Genomic DNA, 21818 nt, shown 5'->3' with positions numbered 1-21818 from the left:
GTCATACCATCTGTTAGAAACAGTAGAAAGTGCTGTACATTAAGAAAAAAGGAATAAAATGCAAGTGTAGATTTTAACACTGATGCCTTAAATGAATTCTTGTGAAATGAATTCTTCAGAAAATTGAATTAGATTCAATGACAACATGACTAACTTTATCAGCAGCATGCATTTTTAGGTAAGATAGTTTTAAGTGCCTGTTTTAGTAAAATAGTATTCACCCAGGATTCATCCTGCATGTCGTCAGCCAGATCAAAGTCGCTTTAGGTCAGTAATTAAATTCTGTGTGGCTTTTATGTTTCTGACAGGAACTTGAAGAGGGAGTCAGCAGCCATCAGACCAGTGTTTCAGCATTGAACAGAACTGGGGAAGGGATCATACAGAAACTGTCTGCTACAGATGGGAGCTTCCTACAGGAGAAACTGGCAGGATTGAATAGACGCTGGAAAGCAATCACTGCAGAGGTCATGGATAGACAACAGAGGTAATAAGTTAATAAAATATTTGGATGTCTGACCAGATGGAATAAGGAGCATTTAATTTATAAGAATTCATTAATCTGATTTTTCCTAACATTCAGAGCTCTTCTGTGAACCGTTTTCTAGAAAAATTTCTCATAAATCCACCTGCAATTGACTTCTTAGTAAGTCTTTGTTTAGTACAGATCACAAAATGACAACCACAAATCTACTTTTCTTACAATTTTCCTTTGTTTTTAAAATAATTCCTTGAAAAAGCCAGACATTTTAGGGAGAATTGCTCAGCTACTTTCTCTGGTTGAAGCTGAACTGTAAGTATATTATGTTAAATTATATTTTGTCATTGACAGAGATRCTAATTGAAACAACTTGTATTGTTCTTGAATTTTCCCAATACTGTAAAGTGAGATCTTTAGGTAATTACRTGTTTTTAACATCTCCTGATACATTTAGAAATGTAATAGGATCTTGATTAATTATTTAGTGTGACAAGTTTCATTAAAGCTTTGTGTCACAGTGAAAGTAGTATAAATGTCCCTAAAACCTTCAAGGGAAAAAGTCAGTGGCCTTATAGTGACTTACAATGATTAGACTTGAAGGTGTTGTCATTACTATCATCCACATTTAATGTTTTCTGCTGTCTTTTAGAAGTCTGTTTTGTGACTTTGGAACTCAAATTGGTCTGTTTTTAAGACAGTAGTATTTATTTGCAAATATCTTGCATTTTACTGATGAGGGTCGAATCTTTTGGCAATAAAAATGGATCCTTTAAAATGCTCCAAGCACTGAAAAACACTTGGTGTCAGAAATAATGTAGGACTGATGTGCTGGACTTTTTGTTTCACTTTTTAAGGCTAAAAGGAGAGAATCAACAGCTGATAGAGTACAGAAAGAAGCTTGATGAGCTGCGTTGTTGGTTAGAAAATGTAGAAAATGCTCTGGACACAAGATTTACATTCAACCATGAAGAAAACCTACAGGAATTACAGGCAAGATCGATTTGTGTGTGTGTGTATCTATCTGTATGTCTTGTTTAAAGTGTCAGGACATGGCTTCAGAGGAGGGGAATTTTCACCCTGTAAATGGCCAAAGAAATATTATGATTGTGTGTGACACTTTTGTAGGATTGCTTACACAGACAAGATGAGCCTCAAAATGAAGTTGGGTTGGTAACTGTTATGTAGCCAGAAGATGGTGTCTGTGTATGAGAAAGTAGGMAATAGATACTACTGAAAAAAATTAGTATGGATAATTTCACTAGAGAGTTTTATGTGTCAGTTTTATAATTGCCAAATAATAATATCACAAAAAGGGGATAACCTGAGATGGTAAGTAAGCACCATTGTCCCATTTACTGGGCAGTTGTAATACTTTCCTGTGTGCATAAGATTTTATTTAAGCTTCTTTTTAAACTGTAAGGATTTTGGCCATTTCAAATAAGTTGTGTGCATATGTGTGTATTTTTCCTGTTTATTTTGTGTCTGTCCTTGACAACAAAACATCTTTGCTTTGTAGGAAGTGTGAAAGAGAMTGTTTCTGAAATTCTGAAAGAACGAGGGGAATAGTCAGGTCTACTAATGCTTTCGCTCACTTTTTAAAAATCAGTAATTTTAAAAAGGGCAACAAAACATCCCACAAAAGCCCCAACTTCTGTTGGACACCATCTAGGTGGGAAGTTTTGAACAAGGRTGTATAAACGATGTAAAGTAGTTGCAGTTTTCCTAAACTAATTGACTCTTGTCAGTTGAGTATTTCCTGCCTGGCTGTCATCAAAGTGTAAATTTTCTTGTCATTTACCTTAACATAAATGCCAGAAGTGAAAGATGGAATTGGAACAAGAGGGGAAATAGTAGAATTTGGTAGGGAAACACTGCTAGGGARTTAAGTACCAATTTGACCCTGTGGAAGCAGGAATGTTTTTGATTTTGGTTATGTATATAAATGGAAAGTTAAGTTTGCAGTAGTACATTTACTGAGTGATATTGCTGGGCTGGCTAGAGTTTGAGTCCTTTTGTCTAGTCACATAAAGAACAATGAGAAGGTTTATGATRATGAGAATAACAAGGTGTAGGGAAGGTGAGTTATTATAAGGCTGGCATTAGACAAATGGGAATTACTGATGCTAACTGATCAATCAGGAATAAATGCAGTGCGGGAATGAGAAGGAGATTTCTAAGTAGGTCTTCTGGAACAACTCCCAATTAACAAGSTTTATAAAGTGTTTTAAAAAATAACCCTTGACCCTTGACAACTTAGGAAAGTGCTTGGTCTAGTGCAGGGTACTCTGTTCAGGGGCCTCCCATCCAGGCCTGTGTTCCTGTCCCTCTACAATGCCCACCTACATATACCCACCATACGATACTTGTATAACAGAGGTTAGTACAGATATTGGGCTGGATAAATATGATGTGTACTTGCTATTGTAATTTTTTATTCTTATGTTTTAAAAACAAAAATTTCGATACCTATTCCATCTGCTTCTGGACTGTGGGCAAATGAAAGTACAAYTGATTTAAATTTCTTGGGAATACAGCCATAAGCTTTTTGGGTTTTTTCAGGTTCTTACTTAGACTTTCAGGTTAAAAGGCAAAGAAAGCTGTGGATGGTTGATCAAAATGAAGTTTTGAGGTTATGTTTAGTTTTTCAATACTTTTAGACCATACCTTAAGAGTAAAGTACTTTTTAATGATGTAGCATGTGCTTATATAAAGCATGTCATGTTTGAATGGATGCAAGAAACAATTGACAATGTGTTGCCTTTTGTTTACATGTGGTATGTCCAGATTTGATSCAACAGAAGCATCTTGTCAGATGAGGATCAGTGTGCATGATGTGAGGCTGTACCTTGTGAAGTTATCTGTTTGAAGTTTTGTGTGATTTTTTCCTGTTAACAGTAAATGTTGGTAGTTGAGTAAATGTTTCAATAATTTGTGKATCAAGTACAGATATCAAAATAGAAGCTTTTCTGTTTGTGTTCAGGGAAATGCCTAATATTGGAGGTAAAAGATGGGTTTCTCCCTCCTTTACTTAAACATGTGTGCATTAAGTTTCATTCTAAAACTCTTCTGTCCATTTTAGGTTTTAAGAGAAGAGATGGAAGTACTGGGTGACAAACTGGAATGGCTGAACAGAACTGAACCTGATGTGCTGTTGGATAAAAATGTTGATCTCATGGAAAAAAACAAACTTTCTGATTGCCTGCAGTCCCTCAATGTGAGGTGGAATAAGGTGTGCATTTCCTCAGCATTAGGGACCTGAGGTTGAAAATACAGGGGTTGTTTTCCTTTTCATGTATCTGTGACATGGTGTGTACATAAAATGACTTGGRAACCATGCAAGCATGCTTAGGAAATGCACCCCAAAGTATTTACACATGAAAATACTGATTGACATTTTTCCATCAGATTGAGTTATTTTGGTTAGCTTAGGTAATCCTGTTGTGTTTTTTTTTCTTTTGCATTGGCTCTTTTAAAAAGATGGAACAAAAGTATCAACTAGATCAAAAACATTTTGCTTTTATCAATCATACAGTCATGTWTTAACTTGAAATTGAGAGTTAGGATAAATCTTTGCTGTATAGGAAAGTTGAATGCTTCTGGCAGTTAAGAGGAAAACAAATGGAGCTGCGGTAAAGCTTAGTGAAGAAATCTTATTAAGTGTGTCTGGGATTCTTAAGCATAACTGCTGTAAATTGAAAACTGTGTTCAGTGTCATTGGCAAAACTGGTTGGAGTAAAACAAGATTTTTTTTTTTTCCAATCAAAGCCTGGAGATCATTAGATTATTTGAGATTATTTTATGAATCACAGAGGTAAGAATTTATTGGGGAAAGGAGCTTTTTGATAGTTCAGGGAAAGAAAAAAGATGTGCTCTTACCAACTCAGCCATGAAAATGGGGATTCTGTCTCTACTTTGTATGCTACATTTCCATCCCTGCCTTTTAAAAACTTTTAAAAAGAAAACARGCCAATTTGTTTTCACTACAATAGAGTTGTAACATTTTTTCCTTTTTCAATTAATTCCCTATTTCTCTACTTTTGTGTGACTGACAACAAATCATGCTTTGTGTCATCTTTTATTCAAATTATTTTCAAATAATGAGTTATAGCTCTGGTGCTTAGACAGTAAAAAACATGTAAACGACCTGTCTATAACAATTCATTTGTTTCTTTTCAATATTTTAAGTATGATGCTGAGATGTATTGAAAAAACACTTTAGTACCTCTTGAAATATTTATTGTTTTTTAAAGGATACCTTAAAAAAATAATTGAAATATTCAATTCCATGCCTCAGATATATTTTGTTTTCCAAAAAGAGAGTACTTTTTTTCCATTAATATAGGTAGTGTAATTTTTTATTTCTCTCTACTCGGCTGTAGGTGTGCAGAGAAGTGCCTGATAAAATGAGGGAATTAGAGGCATTTGTTGGGCAGTCCCGTCTTGTTACAAAGACAAAGCCTTCTGGTAAGTAATCAGCCCTTCTGTTCTGCTTAATTGTTTTGAGTTTAATCCTGTTTGCAGTCAAAATTAATTAAAAAAAAAGAAAACAACTCTATGAACTTAGACAAATATAAATAACAAATGTTGAACCATTGTGCTGTACTTAAGGCTACCTTCACATTGCTATGGGAGAGAGSGAATGTTTGGGTAGGGAAGAAGTCACTCAGTTGTTCAGGACTTGGGGGAGTCTTCTGGAGCTCCTCTAAGAGTTTTGAAATGGAGAAATGTTTTAGTAAATCTTAGTCCTCCTCTTAGGTACCGCGTAAAAATCAAAATTGCTGTGTTTGTGACAGTCTGGTTTCCTGTGGATTTGTGGTCTTGCCTTTGACTAATTAAGATCCACTAGAAGCTTTCCATACAGTTGATTATCTGTAAAGYATCTCCTGCATGCAGATTTTTTGCAGTCCTATAAATAAAGGCCATACTGCTTCTTTTGGCTCAGTTAGAGATACAGGTGGGTCTCCTTTATCTGCTGGATACTTATCCTCCTGAATCTCTTGGGGAAAGCTGTCTAAATACATGTTGTTGTATCAGACACTGACACTGATCTTATTTTCAAATTGTTGGAGGCAGTTTGGCAGATACAGATTGTAAACAAATTGCCCAGGTCTCCCTTTTGGAAAATTAGGTAAAAAAGACAGCCCTTGCCTGAAAGAATTTGCAACTCAGACTTCAGTGAATTAACTTTATTTTTTTTTWAAATTCAGCAGCAGTGAACAAAATTTAAAAGAGGCAAACGAATTTCTGTTTAATCCTTTTAAAACCTTGAATTCATCTTGTTCTCCTTTCATACAAGGTGTTTGTTAAGCAATGCTCCTGTCATCTTGATGTAACCTAAAGATTCTTGGAACTAGAACACAACTTCTGGAGTGAATCTTACTGTTCATTCAGCTCATCCCTCACTTCTTTGTTGTGTCAGGTTAAAAAGATGTAAAGGATGTGACTGAGCCAAGAATGGAATAGATCTTTTTGCTATGTAATAGAARRCTGAGGAAGGCAATTTTAGMTATTTATCTTAAACAAAAGTRTTGGTTTTTATACTTAAAAAGGGTSAGTTCTCTTTTGTGTCAAAGAGCATTTAGCTTAATTACATTAGATTTAATGTAATTTTGTCTTTGTAAGTTTTTGTCTTATTTATTTTGAATTTAGTCTGAATCATTTGGGTGAGTCTTTTCAGCATCCTGTGAAAATACATAGCAGCCTTAAAGGTGCAAAAGGAATTTCTGGTTACTTAGCTTCTGGTTGTTAAAATAGAACTTTTGATGTGCTTTTCTCTGTAGACGCTGTTGCATATTTATAGGATTTACAAAAATATCCCTGTAATTCYGAGAACTGCTTGTGTGGCCATGACTACTTTTTTGTTTAACAGAACCCCCACACTCTGTTTCAGATATCCAAAAGGTGGTGCTAGCATCTTCTTCATTGGAAATTCCTGTTCAGACTCAGCAGGCTTTGGAACTTTCTGCACCTGCTGATCTGGACAAAACTAGAACTGAGCTGGCTGACTGGCTGGTATTGATTGACCAGATGCTCAAGTCAAACATAGTCACTGTGGGAAATACTGAAGAGATCAATCGGACTATTGCACGAATGAAAGTATGTGTTTTTGTGAAGGCTGGTAGAAAATTGTCTCACACTTCAATAGGTCTTACATTCAGTAGGGAAMTTAAAAGCAGTAATGTGTTTAAAAATAACATGTAAAAACTCTGACTGCTAATAAATGCTAACATGAAAGTTACACTTTAAATGCTGTTACTACACTCCTCTCTCCTTCAGGGCCATTTCCTGTTAGTTCTTGTGTCGCTCTGTTTTGGGGTTTTTTTTTTGGTTTTGTTTTGTTTTTTTGGTTGTTTTTGGTTAAAAGAAAGAAAATCGAGAATACCTCCTGCAAGTGACATCTTTTKGGGATTGTCTAGTTAACTCATGCTGAAGACTTTAAAGCAGCTTCGTGTTTGCTTGCTGGGTGACCTTTGATTCACTCTTTACTGGTTTCTGATGAGGTTTGCTTGCTGTAGTTAGACTAAACAGATTTCCAGGAACATRCTAAGAGGATTAAAAGTTGTAACATAAATGCTTCTGATGTAAATATTTCATCCTGCTGACAGCTCACACTATGTTGAACCATGACCAAGGGCAGTATTTTGAGATGTATGCAGCTGTTAAAGGTTCATTTCATTTGACTTGATKTTAATTAAGTAACTTTTAGTGACTAACTGTAGAGTAAAAGCTGTAGGCTAAATGAGTGCTGCACTGTTACTGTGAGTGTCTAACATAGTCTGGAATTTGAAAGAATAACATGATGTACATTAGCTTTGGAAACACTACCTTTTAACTCTATGATATTTGTAATATGGGCTGCTGGTACATTGCCATAGTGAGAGAACTGTGGGTTTTACACATTAGATAGTCTGATTGCTCCTTACAGTTATTTTCCTTCACTTTCCACCTGTACCATTGTTGCTTCTGATACATATAAACAATGGCAGCTTGGTTAGGAGAAAAATAAGTTATGGAATAGTGAAAGATATTGGAAAACATTGTGCAACGACTGTGTTGTACRGGTTAACCTTCACCACTGGATATCATGTAAATGTAGTTTACAGTATTTTAGTTTTTTTAAGCAGTGCTATAATACTGTGATAATTCAAAGGTTACATTTATGATGGCRCTAGCCATATACTTTTGGAGACACTTTTGTGTTTTTTTTTTACCTACAAATAATACAGATGAATTTAACTAATTTCTACTTTTGGACTTAAAAATCATATCTTAATTCTCGACAGATAACCAATGCAGATATGGACCATCGGCACCCTCAGCTTGATTCTGTTTTTACATTGGCTCAGAATTTGAAAAATAAAACTTCCAGTTYGGACATTAGGACAGAGATCACAGAAAAAAGTAAGTTTCTCCATCCTGTGTTTGAAAATCCATTGTTTCCATGGCAGTAAAAAATCTTCATATCTTTTGCTTAAATTCTCAATTGGGCCTAGCTGAAGTTGTCTTCCTTGAAAAAAAGAAATGAAAACTTGGCTGTTAAGTGACTTTCACTTAAACAGTCTAATGAAAATTCCTCCAACAAGAATTGGYGCTTGTTTTTTTTTTTACTGGCCATTTTTTCAAGTACAAAGGTAAATATTTTCACTGGAATTTCAAAATATGTTGTAAAGAATCTGACTTGCTTCACAGCCACAGACCGAGGGATGARGATTTTATTTATTGAGAAAAGGAGCTAATCATATATCTTTATTTTTGTCAAATTGTGAGCCACTGGACAGGGAAGAGCATGAATCTATTGGTTTAGGACAGTGACTTTGTGTGTGTATTTTGAAAGTCCTTGACTGAGAGTAGAGATTTTAAGTCACTGCCATGTACTTGAAAATATAATTTCCAATTTAAAGGCCCCCACTCCCTTTGAAATTTTTTTTTACTGGTACTTAAGAAATGTACAATGTCACAATTTGAAACTAATGGACAATCTGTTTTTTGAAGTCTTAAGCTTTGCTGGTTGCTAAGATTAGAAAATTCAYGCAGCAGGGAATACCATAGTTAGAAGTAAAAATGGAAAGAGAAATTTTTTTGTTTTTTCCTCTGTAATGTGGTTTTCCTTTACTATACGTACATGAATTTCTTTGTTCTCCATAAGACWCAGTGGAGATGATGGGCTCAGACAGAAAGCCTACAGATGGGTGGTTTTTCTGGGAGTCTGATAAAATGGCATCTGCTGTCTGAGGTTCACAGAGTATGAATTGGTAAGGGTGGGAGTAAGAATCAAAAAAGCAACTTAGATTTTCAATCACTCAGAACTAGGGATCAGGTRGAAACTTGGGGGAGAGTGTAGTCTATGGGAATCAGTCAACAGAGGAGCATTGGGTCACTCACAAAGCATCTTTGATTCTTCAGAAAAGCTGAAAAAGCAATAAAGGGTGTATGTTGAAAGTTTGAGTTCCCCTATAGTCATGCCCATCGAAGGTGGGAAAAGGGAAATTGTATATGGTGCCATGGATTAAGCTTCCAGATCTTTTAGATATGTAGATTCTTTAGATGTATGTAAAGATTTTCTGCCTGTTGGTAAAAATAGAAGATTTTGTTGCTACTGACATTTGTTAAGAAAAGTTTGCACTTCAAAGAAAAGTGAAGCTCGGGACTGCTTTATGCACCTCATTGTTTAAACACTGAGTATRTATAGACACCAAATATATATCAGAATATACCCATGTCCTGTAAACTTCTGTGTGTGGTTAAATGGAGTGTAATTACTCAAATGGATAGGAGCAGAGAAACAGAGAAAAGTTGCCTTCTCTGGGACTTCCACCCAAATTGCTTCATGGACATTGGGAATTGAAAAAATGGTCTCRTCAGGAATTGTTTCCTATCCTCCTGCCTGTGATATCACTGGTGTCCATGACAACTTTCTCTAGGAACTTACCTCTKGAACCCTCTGAATCCTGAGGCTACCAGGAGTTTCACTATTTTTCTGTCCTGTTTTGCTGGAGACAGAAAAAAGGATAAATATGTCAGCAGTGTAGAGAGTAAGGTTAACCTGTCCATTAATAAGAAAAAGTATATAAATAAGTCTTCATTCTATAATGATAATAATACTATGTAGACATCAAATGTCTGTACTTGAAAATCAGTCCACAAGCCTCTTSTGGTTTGAAATGGGTGAGTCCATATTGCACAAAATGTTAGGTTTGTCCACCAGCATGGTGGAGTAATATTTACTCTGATAGTTGGGCTTTGCTGCCACAGTCTCTGAGAGGTTTATGGAACTAAACAGAATATTGTTGAATGTGTTAACAGATTGTCTCAAGCAGATGAAGCACAATGGCTTTGTATAATTGCAAAAGGTTTAAAAAAATGTAAAGTTCACTTAAGCGGTTTCAATTTAAGGACAATCTTTGGCATTTTTGCTTCATGGAAAATTGAAATGACTTGAGTGTCAAGCGTGTTAATTTTCTAATAAAAGAGTAGAGAGATACTCAAGAAGTCCAGCTTAGTTTTTTTGGTTTTATTTTTTTTGTATTCACTTTTTTTGCCACGTTCTTTAGTGATATAATTTGTTCCTTATAACTATCATGACAGGTAGTAGAGAAACCTGTTTCTGCCTCTGCAGACTTTCAAGTAATGCACTTTCTTTAAATGATCTGTAAGAATTCAGGAAAGGGTATGCTGCTATGCATTTCTTTCCAAAACCAGATTTTGTAGTGCACTATTTTTTGTTCTAGGCTCTTATGTTTTTTTCACTCCTTGTTTATTAAAGGTTAAGTGTGTTTATCCATCATCTAGTGTAGCTATTTATTGAAAGAGGAATGGAATACTTGAAGGAAGTGGGGTGTGATCAATAACTTAGCTGTTCTGCTGTGTAATCTACTTAAGTCTGTAGAAACCTGTGGTAGAATTAAAGTGTCAAAGTAGGTTGTTACTGGAGTGTTTCTAAAAAACGTTGGCCAAAATTGTAGTGCAMGTGCCATGAGAGAGCCTTTAACACACAGTGTTCTGGAATGCTTAGTTTGCTTTGTACAAGCTATCTAAACAGTATTAATTAATTAATTAATTTGCACCGGTTTAAGTTACAGATGCACAAAGGTGACTTGCAGGTCCTATCAACCTAAAATCACCCTAAAATTGTACTCCTTGGAGCCCTACTGCTGGCATATCTTTGCAGTGCAGCTTCCCACGTGTGTTTACTSTAAATAATGCCTTTGAAATATTCCAGAAATAATAGTTGTTACTTCTATGCTGACCTGCTTAAACAAGAGGAAGCCAAACACCTGAATTTTTCATTTGCTTCTGTGAATATGTCAACTACATGGGGAATTAAAACACTGAATATGGAGAGTACTGTATTTGAGAACRAGTTTTATTATTGCTTTTTCTCCTGAAAATTATGTGGTAGTTATGGCTACTTGTTCACTTGCCTCATATTTGTCACATTCTGTTTTGTCCTGCCCAGTGGAGAAGCTGAAGAACCAGTGGGACAATACCCAGCACAGCGTGGAGGTGCGGCAGCAGCAGCTCAAGTACATGCTGGCAGACAGCCTGCAGTGGCATGAGCAGAGGCAGGAAATGGAGCACCTCATGGAGCAGTGCGAGATCCGTCTGCGAATGCTCCTGCAGGCCCCAAAAGAGGCACTTCCCAAACAGATTGCAGAGACTAAGGTAAGACCACTAATGCTTCTTTTTTTCATACCAGATTCCTCAGTCTGTGTAATGCTACTGGATTCAATTGATGAGAGAATGTGCAATTTAGTTGTATTATTTTCTGTCTCTTTCTGGGCACGATATTTTTTTAATTGTCTATATTTTTCAATATATCAGACTTCCTGAGAATCGCATCCCGGGAGGTAAACAGGTGACACATGTGCATGTGTGTCTTTGAAAGCTTAGCTAAAATGAGGATAATGTAGTATCAAAAAAAATATATTATGCAAAAAGCTTGAACCCCAGACCATTTAAAGTCTAATGATACTGCCACAGAATTGGCTTCATGGAAATATTTAACAGTAGTTTATGAAGTCTAAGAATGGACTAAAATCCTCCTGAATCCTCCTGAATTCTCCTGAATTTCACTTCTGATGGGTGCCTGCTAYATCCAATGCTTATCATTTTTTGGATTCCATGCAATCTTTGATGCTTTTTATACCGTGGCAAGCATGCTGCGATAAATCTGTAAGTCTGGTGTCCTTTGTCCTGGTGGCTGTCAGGAAAAGGGCAGGCTGTAGGTGGCACAGTATGAGAACTAAAGACACAAAGCAGTGAGGAGAGGCTCTTATCAGTGCAGTATTTAGAACAGGACTATAACACAGATTCAAAAAGTATGTGCATAAATATACACATATTCATGAAAGGGCAATGTAGGGATGCAGCTGGGTATGGAAAGAGGCAGGGARTATGATTGTGAGAGTTGCTTAGCAATCCATAGCTGTTCAAGTGCACAGTAAAGCTGTGTGCTTTTCACAACTATCTGACTAGTGTCTCTTACATGTGCAGGGAAATAGAAATGGACTRTTAGATCCACTTTGTTTTCTCAAGTGAAAGCMGGACCATGCCYGAACAGAAAGTTACAGAGGCTATAATATGCAACTGATATATATATATATGTGTGTGTGTAWATATTTATGCAAATATTATTTTTTCATTTAGAAATACTCCTTAGTTCAGATTCTTTAAAGTCAAGGCACATTATAAATATCCTGCCAMAATAAACAAATGCTTCTAATGCATTTTCCTAATTTTAAACAAAAAAACCCAAAACCAAAGAGTCCCAAAGAATGAAATGAAATTCTCATACTGCACATTTAATATATGTCGGTTTTTAGATGCTGCTTATATTGCTGTTATCATAATTCAAACTTATTCATGCTACTCAAAACATAGAAGTGTTTTTTATTTCTGCTGTCAATAGAATATAAAAAGGATTTCTCTAACCTTTAGTGGCTCTGGCAAATACAACTTTTTCTCACCTATTTGTGTTTTGATTAGTTCATTATCAGGACACTTAATATCTGTAGATTTTCTCTTTATGATTTTACTTCTAGATGAAAAATGTGCACATTTTGCTTTTTAGAAAAGAGGARGAAATGAGGGGTTTATAATACAATAAAATGCATAATATGAGAAATAGTCTGATTTTGTTTTTAATCKGTCTCATTCTGGTATTTCTTTTTAGCTGTTAGTCCAGGATTTGCATAGAGGTGACATCACAGTAGCAGCATTCAATGATCTCTCTAATAAACTACTTCGAGAGTATCGTGATGATGACTCAAGAAAGGTGAAGGAAACCACTGACCAAATGAACACTTGCTGGGTTAATCTGAACCAAAGGTAATTACAAGGTTTCACTCTGTCTGTAGCAGCTGGCATCTTAAACTTGCATTCTGTGTATACATGCATACTGTAGTCTGTGCTTTAGTGCAGCATTTAGGACTGCTGTGGGTAATTAGTCAATTAAAGCCAAASTCTTTTGATTACTGAAATTCCTACAGTTTACAATGGAAAGCTTCTGTATGACTTACCATTTATGTGGTATTTTTTTTAAGCAGAAAAAAAAGGGATTTCTCATGTTTGGTTTCAGGCTTTCCTCTGGCTATTATTCTCTATGTGTCTTTGAAAGTTTCTGTCTTGTTCTTTATTGCTGGTATGATTTATGTATTTGTAATTATTGTACTTTTTTTGGTAAGAATTTACATGTTCAGCTTCATCTTCCCATGCATTAATTCATTACGGCTTTTCATCTAATTGAAACTTCCACTGAATGGAGCTCTGCTTTGGGTGCTGGAGTGCAATCCTTCTAGTACTCCCATCTAGAAAATTCTTGAGCTATAGGAACTGAGATTTAATTGAAACTCCTTTTTATTCATCCTCTATTTAAGATGTATCTGCTGATATGTATTAATGAAAATATGGTATTTTCCTATGCRTATTTTTTTTCTTGCAGGGCAATCTAATTTCTGCAGAAATGCTTTTTAGTGTTTGGTATTGACAGGCAATTAACCTTTAGAATAGTGTCTGACTCTGAGATCTAAAATACTGTGTGCATTGTGGTTAGAGGGAGAGAAGACAAAGTTAATCCCTCAATATGTAGAGATGACAGCTAAAGTCTATGTGTATATATGTGCATGTGAAATAAGGAGCTGCCTTTGGAAGAATGGGATGTCAGTCAAAGGAATGAAAAGCCTACTTAGTAAAGCTTATSGAGCTGATGTTGTCTCTTGAGGAGTGAGAGGAGGAGAACCTTACAGAAACTGTGGAATTATAGAATGATTTGAATTGGAAGGGACCTTAAAGATCATCCAGTTCCAACCTCCTTGCCAGGGGCACGTTGTAGTCTGCTGGACCATATTTCTCAAAGCCCCATTCAATCTGACCTTGGACACTTACAGGTATGGGGCATTCACAGCTTCTTCTGCTCTAGTTCTTCACTACCCCTTACAGTGATGAATTTTTTTCCTAATATCTAATCTAAATAGGCCTTCTTTCAGTTTAGAGCCATTACTGTTGTCCTTACATGCCTTTGCAAGATGTCCCTCTCCATCTTTCTTGAAGGCCCCCTTCAGGCTCTCAAAGGCTGCTGTCAGGTCCTCTGGGAGCCTTTGCTTCTCCAGGCTGAGCATCTCCAACTGTCTCAGCCTTTCCTCATAGGAAAGGTGCTCCAGCCATCAGATTATCTTTGTGGTCCTCCTCTGGACCTGGTTCAACACGTCCACATCCTTCTTTTTCTAGGGATCCCAGAGCTGGATGCAGAGTTCCAGGTGGGGTCTCCCGAGAGTGTAGCAGAGGTGCAGAATCCCCTCCTTTGCTCTGCTGCCCACGCTGCTTTGGATACAGCCCAGGATACATCTGGCTTTCTGAGCTGCCAGTGCACATTACTGGTCATGTCCACCCTCTCATCCACCAGCATCCCCATGTCCTTGTCAGCAGGACTATTCCCAGTAAGTGGGTAATGAAGGAAGCAGAGTAGAAATTCATCTTATCCATTGGAGGAAAATGGTTCTCCTATCACTTTTTGCTTTGGATGTGGCAGCTTGTTTCCTAGTTAATTAGAGGAYGAAGGGAAACAGCTCCTTGTTGAATTATCATTGCCAGTAGACTAAAACTCGGTAATAGTCTCATTCATATTCAGAATTTGCAATGTTGTGACTAGAACTGGCATGAAACTGCCCACTACTTAGAGAAGGTGACCAGAAAGAAGAGCTACTGCCTGGAAGTCTCTAATTATTTTTGAATCTGCGTAAAGTCTAGAATAATAAGCTATTGCATTTTGTTGTGTATAACTGAAGCTCCTCAATTATCACTGGGGCTACTGTTTGAAGTCTGCAGCCTGAGAAAGGTGATCTGCTTTGTTTTTTAACTAGTGGTGGCAGAATGCARAGGACAACTCTGTGGAGCTGCTCAGTGTAACCCCATCTGAGCAGCATGGTAGAATTATAAGGGGACAGTGTGCACTGAAAGCACCTTTTCAACTGGATGAAGGTTTTTACACTTGCTTTAAATGCAAGAAATAGAAAAACCAGTGACAAGGCTTACTTTTTGTGGCAGATCTCGGGACATGCAGGGCTTATACATAGAGTGGACTTGTAGCCCTATGGCTTCTATAAGCACAAATGATTTAGAGCATAATTCTTTAAATTACCAGCTAGTTCACCTACTTGGAGGTTGTGGAAAGGGTCCTTAGTAATATCATGTGGGAGAATTGTGGTCCTGAACAGTGCCAGAACACTACCAGGAAGACTGTGGCCATGGCATATAACGTGCAGGAGCTTATTTTAAAACTGTTGGTGTTAAGAGATTGAAGCTCCCCAGCTTGACATTGTGTAAATTGGATACTTTGCCCAGTGCCTATTTRTGTTCTATTTTTGTACTTTAGGCTGAAACTATAGTCATTCAGTGTGTTTGTACTGCCTTGGTAATGGATTAGAGTTGCTTTCTGAACTGTCTCAGATGTTGGTTTCTGAATTTCTGTTGATCACACACTTGCTGTATGTATTGCCAATTTTTATGTGAAAACTGAAAAAAATGGATGGAACAGCAACCTGAAACAGAGCCATGAAAAYTTAAATAGCAGAATTATGGCTTTTTTTCTTGAGTGTGTCTTTACCAATCGAATCTCCATAGACTTTTCTACTATCACTRTTAACTGCATTTGAAAATAATTCTCTGGCTTCTCCTCCTATGTAGTTCTTGCATCCTGGAAGATGTACAGATCCTCTTTGAGCTGCTCTGATTGTGTCAGAGTTATTTGAAAATCTCAGCTATGTTTTTATAGCATGGGGGTATTGCTAGTCTGTAGCACAGAATTCTCCATTTTCTGTTTGTTTGAGGCCTTTACTAGAAGAGGATGAAAGTGTTTCCATCCGCTCTGTAAAAGGGTTGCTCACTACTGATATACATGTCCTCTTTAAAAACACCCATCTAACCTTAGAACATGAATTGTGAATTTGTATGTATTTAGTGAAAGGATGTTTTTCATCTTTAATTCGAATATATGGCAGCAGTGGGGCAGCAATAGTATTTCATTCTTTCCTTAAAATTCGAACAAGCAGAAAGCTTGAGAAATTGAAACTTTAGGATGAAGACAATATTCCTCAATGAGTGTTATTAACTACAAAGTTMGGGTTGCCTCGATTCCCATCTAGTACATCAATACTTAGAGATCTGGGTCACTTAGTGATTCATCCTTTGGGGCTGTTCTTTTTCTTTGAAGGTCACCTTTATTACCAGTCTGTTCTTCCTGTTGTCACTCTTGTTCTTCCACCTTTGGCCTTAGTCCCCTGCTAGGAAAGAAAATCCCTGCAGAGGGAGAGGGTTTTGAAGTTACAGCTCATAACTGCTTTTACTTTGTGTTTTTCTCACAGTTCTTTGGTGTGCTCTAATTTTTTAGCTGGTGTTTATTATCTTCTCTAGCCAATATCTATCAAACTGCTTGTTATCCCGAGTATGCTACTTATTATTTTTTCCTCAAGACTAGGTGACGGATTCCAGCTGCAAGTGAGAAGCAAGAATGAAGGCTTCTTGCTCTCCTGGTCATTTACTAGTGGCCTAAACTTGGGCAGGCACGAAGTCAGGAATGATTCTTAGACTATTATTTTGGATAAAGCAATTATTAACAAGTGACATAGGACCTAAGCTCCTAAAGTTGGAATTGCGACACTATCTTTTTGCAAATTGTCTCTAAAAAATTCAGTTGTTTATGCTAAAACTTAGGAATGTGAGCTTGGCAGAATTGGGGTTGCATGAGATTTTCTCACAGTCCTTGAAAGAAAACAGCTTTTATTTGTATCTGTCTTTTCTGATGTGCTAGTAAACCAGGCTRCTTGCTTTGAAATGTCATCCCGAATGGTACTGAACACCCACTGCTTCTTTTCTAAAAGGAATATTTTAACTAGCTCTGAAATTCACAATTCCAGACACAGTGATTCCTTAATACTGCTGAACAGTACTTTTGCCACMGCATGACAAGGACAAAAGAAAGCTGAAGTAGATGGGAGGACACAAGTTTGAGCCTGTCTGGAGAAATGTGGAAATACCAAATACTGAGTGTTTTGGCCTTGTCTGCCTTGAAATTCAATATCACTTTGCCCCTAAAATCTAACAATGCAATTAGTGCTTGATGTGAAAATAAAATTGAACTTASTGCTTAACCAACAGAAGCATTCTAGCTGTTAGCTCTGTTACAGGTTTCTCTCCAGTGTGATGGTGTGGGACAGCTTGTTTCTTTTGTCCTGATTTTCAGAAAAGTAATGCTGCAGAATAACAGCCTCAAATGGATGMAATTTAGTTTGCTATGTTTTATTAATGTTGCTAATCAGAGCTTTTATTGTTGCKGATTATAACAGTTTCTCATCTGAGTTTCATTTAATCACAAGGAGTCAGTACTATTATGGAGGAGTATAGTGTGATTTTTTTTTCCTAGGAAATTGTTTGAAGTTGCTGATCATACAAAATGTTTGGATTATAATGTTATTATATATGAAAAAAATACCATTATGGACACAAACTTCAGTATGTGCCTCAGTTGTAAGTCCTTCAGATGATTTGAAATTTGAACAATATTCTGCCAGTCTTTTTTTAGATTTTTAAGTTTGTTGAGCATAGCTTGACTATTATGATGGCAGTGTATTATTCTATTTGTTTGAGTGGTAGTGTCAAGTGTACTAACAGAGACAACCGGATATTTGACTTTTCATCCCTTAACACTTTACGAATTTACAACTGTTACAAATTTATGTCGGTGTTTCTGCTCACTGTAAAAGAGGAACCAAAAAAAAACCCCAAGCACTCAGTGCTTCCACTTMATGTGTTTTTTGTTGAAGGGGAAAAGCTCATCTTTCAAACATGGGAATAACACTTCTACCATTTGGGGTGGCATATGATGATGGCAATACTCTAAAAGGAGAATCTAGGTTTTTAATTAATAACATAGTTTTTTCTTTGTGGCTTTTTAAAAAGATCTGTGAAATCTGTAACTAGTTCAGGACATTTGTGGGTAGCTGTAGATATACTAACAAGAGAAACAGTGATATAAATAATGATAAAACAAATGGCACAGATATATAGTTTCTTACTAGAAGTATCTTTCAGATTTCCTTTCAGTAGTTTCATTATGATGTATATAATGCTGTATATTATGGGGGARTGTTCTGACACTTGTCTTATTTTCAGAGCTGTCGATAGGCAGAATTTCTTGGAGACAGAGATGAAGACAGTACAGGCCTCACACAAGGATCTGGAGAGCTTCCTCAAGTGGCTTCAAGAGGCAGAGACAACAGTTAATGTTCTGGCAGATGCATCCGAGCGTGAGGACACTGCTCAGGACAGTGTCTGCGTAAGGGAGCTCAGAAAACAAATGCAGGTGAGAAACTAAATAATACTGCTCTTATTCAGCCTTTTTCTCAATGGCAAATGTTATGAAGAAAAGCTGTCGACCAGTGTCGGGAAAGCTGCAGCCTCTTGAAAGGCATTTACTGAAATACAGTGGTTTAGAAGTCAGGTGTATGAAGGAAGCACATTTGTCTTTCTAAGGTTTGAAGTACGTGTTTTTGTCTGTGTCCGTGGCAGTGAGGGCTCTTAAATATCCTTGGAGGATGGATGTATTCAGGAAACGTGTGCTTGATTAAACCAAGTCATGTTGTTTGATTGTCCAGCCAGACAATTTAATATACTTCCCTCCAAATAAAGCCCTCTTGGGCTGCACTATCTCCTGTTTCTGCCTGCCACCTTCCTCCTGCTTTTCCTGCAATCCAAGAAGCTGATGTGCTTGGATTGCCTCTTCTCCATCTCCTGCTGCCCAGCAGCTCCCCAGCTGTCCTTCCTTCTTGTACAGGGCACAGACTGAAAATCTGAGAATTGACTGAGGAATTTAACTAAGCATCATTTATTAGGTCCTGCACTTTGGGTTTGGATTAATGTCATCCGTGATCTAGGTGGGTTTGAGCAGCTTATAATAAAAAAAAGATGCTGCTTTTACTAGTGCTGTTAATCTGAACATATCTATGCTGAATTGAAGTGAAACAAGACTGCTCAAAGTATCTGATAGCAAGCTATTCTCAATCATAGTGAAAGGCACAATATTTTGTGGAAGCTTGTATCTGTTGAAGATGKCATGTCACTCACCTGTGTTCAGATGATTCTAGTCAGTCAGGTAACTCATCTGTAGAGATGTGGCTTTTTGTAAAATGCTGAGACCAGTCAGTGATGGTGATACCTAGAACTTAATATTATGTAATAGAATATTATTTCTATTGGCACCACTCCCAACTACTGTTATGTAGTAGAGGTGTGAGAGCTAAAACAGGGACCAGGGAGCTAACAACAAAAGGCAGTGCTATGTGTATACATTCTTATTTATGCATTACCTTGCATTCTGTGTAGTCAATCATGCCAAGATAAAACTGTTACTTCACAATTTGTTGGCTGGCTGTGAAGCACCAAAATTGCCTGAGTTGTGTTGTGTGAGAGGAGAACTGTTGGGCAAGGCTGCCTGCTGTATRGAGAAGGTCTATAACCAACTCCAGGCTGTGCACGTTGTCCTGGCTTGTAACAAAGGAAAAGGCAGATGGAGGTGCTGGGTCCTGGTGTCCCCTTGTTCAGCATCCCAGTACTGGATATTRTCCATCTTTTTCTGTGACTGTATGTTTCTACACAATGTGCACATGAAGTTTCACCACTTAACTCACCCATGACCTTCCGTATTATGGTAAGCCTTTTCTGGCTGCCCTAGGAAGTGGAGTGTGTCTGTCATGGCATAATGACTTCCAGAATGAACTTTGTCCCCTACCATCCTACAGTTTACTTTAAATGTTAATGAAGATGTTCATATCAAACACTCCAAAATCAATGTTTGTTTTCAAATATTTGTTGAACTTCTGAAAACAAAATGAGGCTCTAACATCTTGCTGCACCTCAAAAGGTCAAATGCTCCCTTGCAAGTTCTTAAGCATAATATCTGATTAACCAAAGATCATTCCTCTTCTTCCCCTGTTGAGTGGTGTAAAATAATGATGTTGTTCTCTTGGTGCTTTATTGAATATATGAAGTAGCATTGGTTTTAAGGTTAGTGGTTAAATAGATTTAAGAGGAATGCAGGGCTTGTAGCCTTCTCTGCTTTGTATGAAGATGCCTCTGCCTCTAAGACCTTTACTATGAGTTTAAGGTGGGATMAATTCTAGGTGAAATGAGCTGAACCTAGACAAAACAAGATGGATTTGTTGTTGTTGCTATTCTTACATGTTATGCACTTTCAAAATAGGATCATCTGTTAAACTGGCATCKGTGCATGGGAGGGCTGTCCTCTATTACATTTTAGGCCTTGCTTGTTTGGCTGCAGCTCAAGTGTTTTCACAGTGGAGTCAATGGGCTGAGTACCGAAGCCTTGTTTTGCCTTCCGYTGTGGTATCTGAGGCTAGCAACAGTACTGTGCAAATAATGCAGACTTTGAGTGTGGTAGCAATATCTTTTTGAAAAGGAGAAATCCACTATTATATCATCAGTCCTTTCAATTCATTCTGTCAGTATTTAAATATCATAGAGGACCATCCTTTCAGGTTAGTGCCAAAATGCTCCAGTCTGTGTTGGAAAATGTTTAGCAGTGATTTAAAASAGACTAAAAACTAATTTGAAACAAGATGCAGAAAATATGTTTGGAAACAGAAGTAGAACTTTGCAAATGTGTGCAAAGTCTTGTGCCTACAGATGTGAAGGTGTTCAAAATAATTAGAAAGTTTTGTTATATTGTAAAAAAAATTCCCAGTAAGTAGTGTCAGTAAGTAGCAGGTTTGTCCAACTGCTTGATTAAAACCTGTAGATTAACTGGGAAGATAAAAAGCAGAACTGAAGGAGAGAAGGAAGGTGTGGGCTGTGGGCTCTGTCTTACACAGAAGAGGTTTGAACTTTTGCACAGTAATTTCTGAATGCCTCCGTTTTGGAGTTGTGCTGCTTCATAGATTTTATTAAAAGCTACTTGGTGAGAGGTGTCAGCTAATGATGGTAGGCTGGATCTGGTAGGTTAGAGAAGCAGACTTCTGGTGGCAATGGATGTAAGCCAGGAGTAACGGCAAATAGAGGAGTAGTTCAAATAAGTGGTGGAAATGAGAAAAGATGTCACATCTGGCAAGACTGAGACTACAGATGGTAAGATTTCTATATACAGAGTGGAATCTGTATATCCCTTTACTCAAAATGATGTTACTGTTGCAGACAGATCAAGAAGAAAGCAGAGGTACAGGTTAATGGAGTTTGAGGGGTGGTAGAAACATTGATTCAGTCCCAAAAATAAAGATGAAAAGGTTGTCTTCGCAGAATTGGATGGGAAGGGATTTTTGATGTCCTCTGTGAAGAACCTGAACCTTACATTCATCCTGCCCAGTAGGAAAGTGCCTTAGAAGAGGCAAAGTGGTGTATAATACACTACCATTTAAGCTCTGCATTATTTTGGGTCACATGAACTTGTCGGGATAGCTGTTGCCTACATACTGTGCCAATTGATGTGCTTGAAACATGTATGTACCTTTTCATGGGGAAATATGAAATATGAAATCAAATGATTACTTGCAGTGGTGTCCACTATCTACTGTATTCAGGCCTCCCTGTTTGCTACAGCTGCYGCTCTGATACAGTTTTGGGTAGATTAATCACATTTCACCTTTGGAAGCAATGAGCAGCTGGCTCTGGTTGTGCTATGGTTTTGCCACACCTAGGGGTATATTGGTTGTATTGTATTAGGAGTGCCTTGTTGGTAGCAAAACACTTCTGTGCTCCTGAACGTCTGCTGTCATCCTTAGGTAGCTTAAATAATTCTGCTTTGTCATGGGAAGTATATGAAAATTATGTTGCCTCTTTG

At 37.3% G+C, this 21818-nt stretch overlaps 1 protein-coding gene across 4 annotated transcripts in view; it reads left to right on the top strand.

Annotated features, from left to right (window-relative positions):
- UTRN (utrophin) overlaps positions 1-21818 on the top strand; it is a 348477-nt gene that overhangs the window by 138285 nt on the left and 188374 nt on the right. For all 4 annotated transcript variants that reach the window (XM_057364021.1, XM_057364022.1, XM_057364019.1 and 1 more), the window contains 9 exons: positions 309-484; positions 1333-1468; positions 3558-3707; positions 4858-4942; positions 6369-6574; positions 7762-7879; positions 10935-11140; positions 12651-12805; positions 18143-18332. In XM_057364021.1, the coding sequence (XP_057220004.1) occupies positions 309-484; positions 1333-1468; positions 3558-3707; positions 4858-4942; positions 6369-6574; positions 7762-7879; positions 10935-11140; positions 12651-12805; positions 18143-18332 (1422 nt within the window). The remainder of the gene's footprint in view (positions 1-308; positions 485-1332; positions 1469-3557; positions 3708-4857; positions 4943-6368; positions 6575-7761; positions 7880-10934; positions 11141-12650; positions 12806-18142; positions 18333-21818) is intronic.

The sequence above is a fragment of the Malurus melanocephalus genome, unplaced genomic scaffold (genome assembly GCF_030028575.1).
Source record: "Malurus melanocephalus ecotype Western Australia unplaced genomic scaffold, MMel_1.1 scaffold_33, whole genome shotgun sequence".
NCBI lineage: Eukaryota > Metazoa > Chordata > Aves > Passeriformes > Maluridae > Malurus > Malurus melanocephalus.
This window is presented reverse-complemented; position numbering and strand designations above follow the sequence as displayed.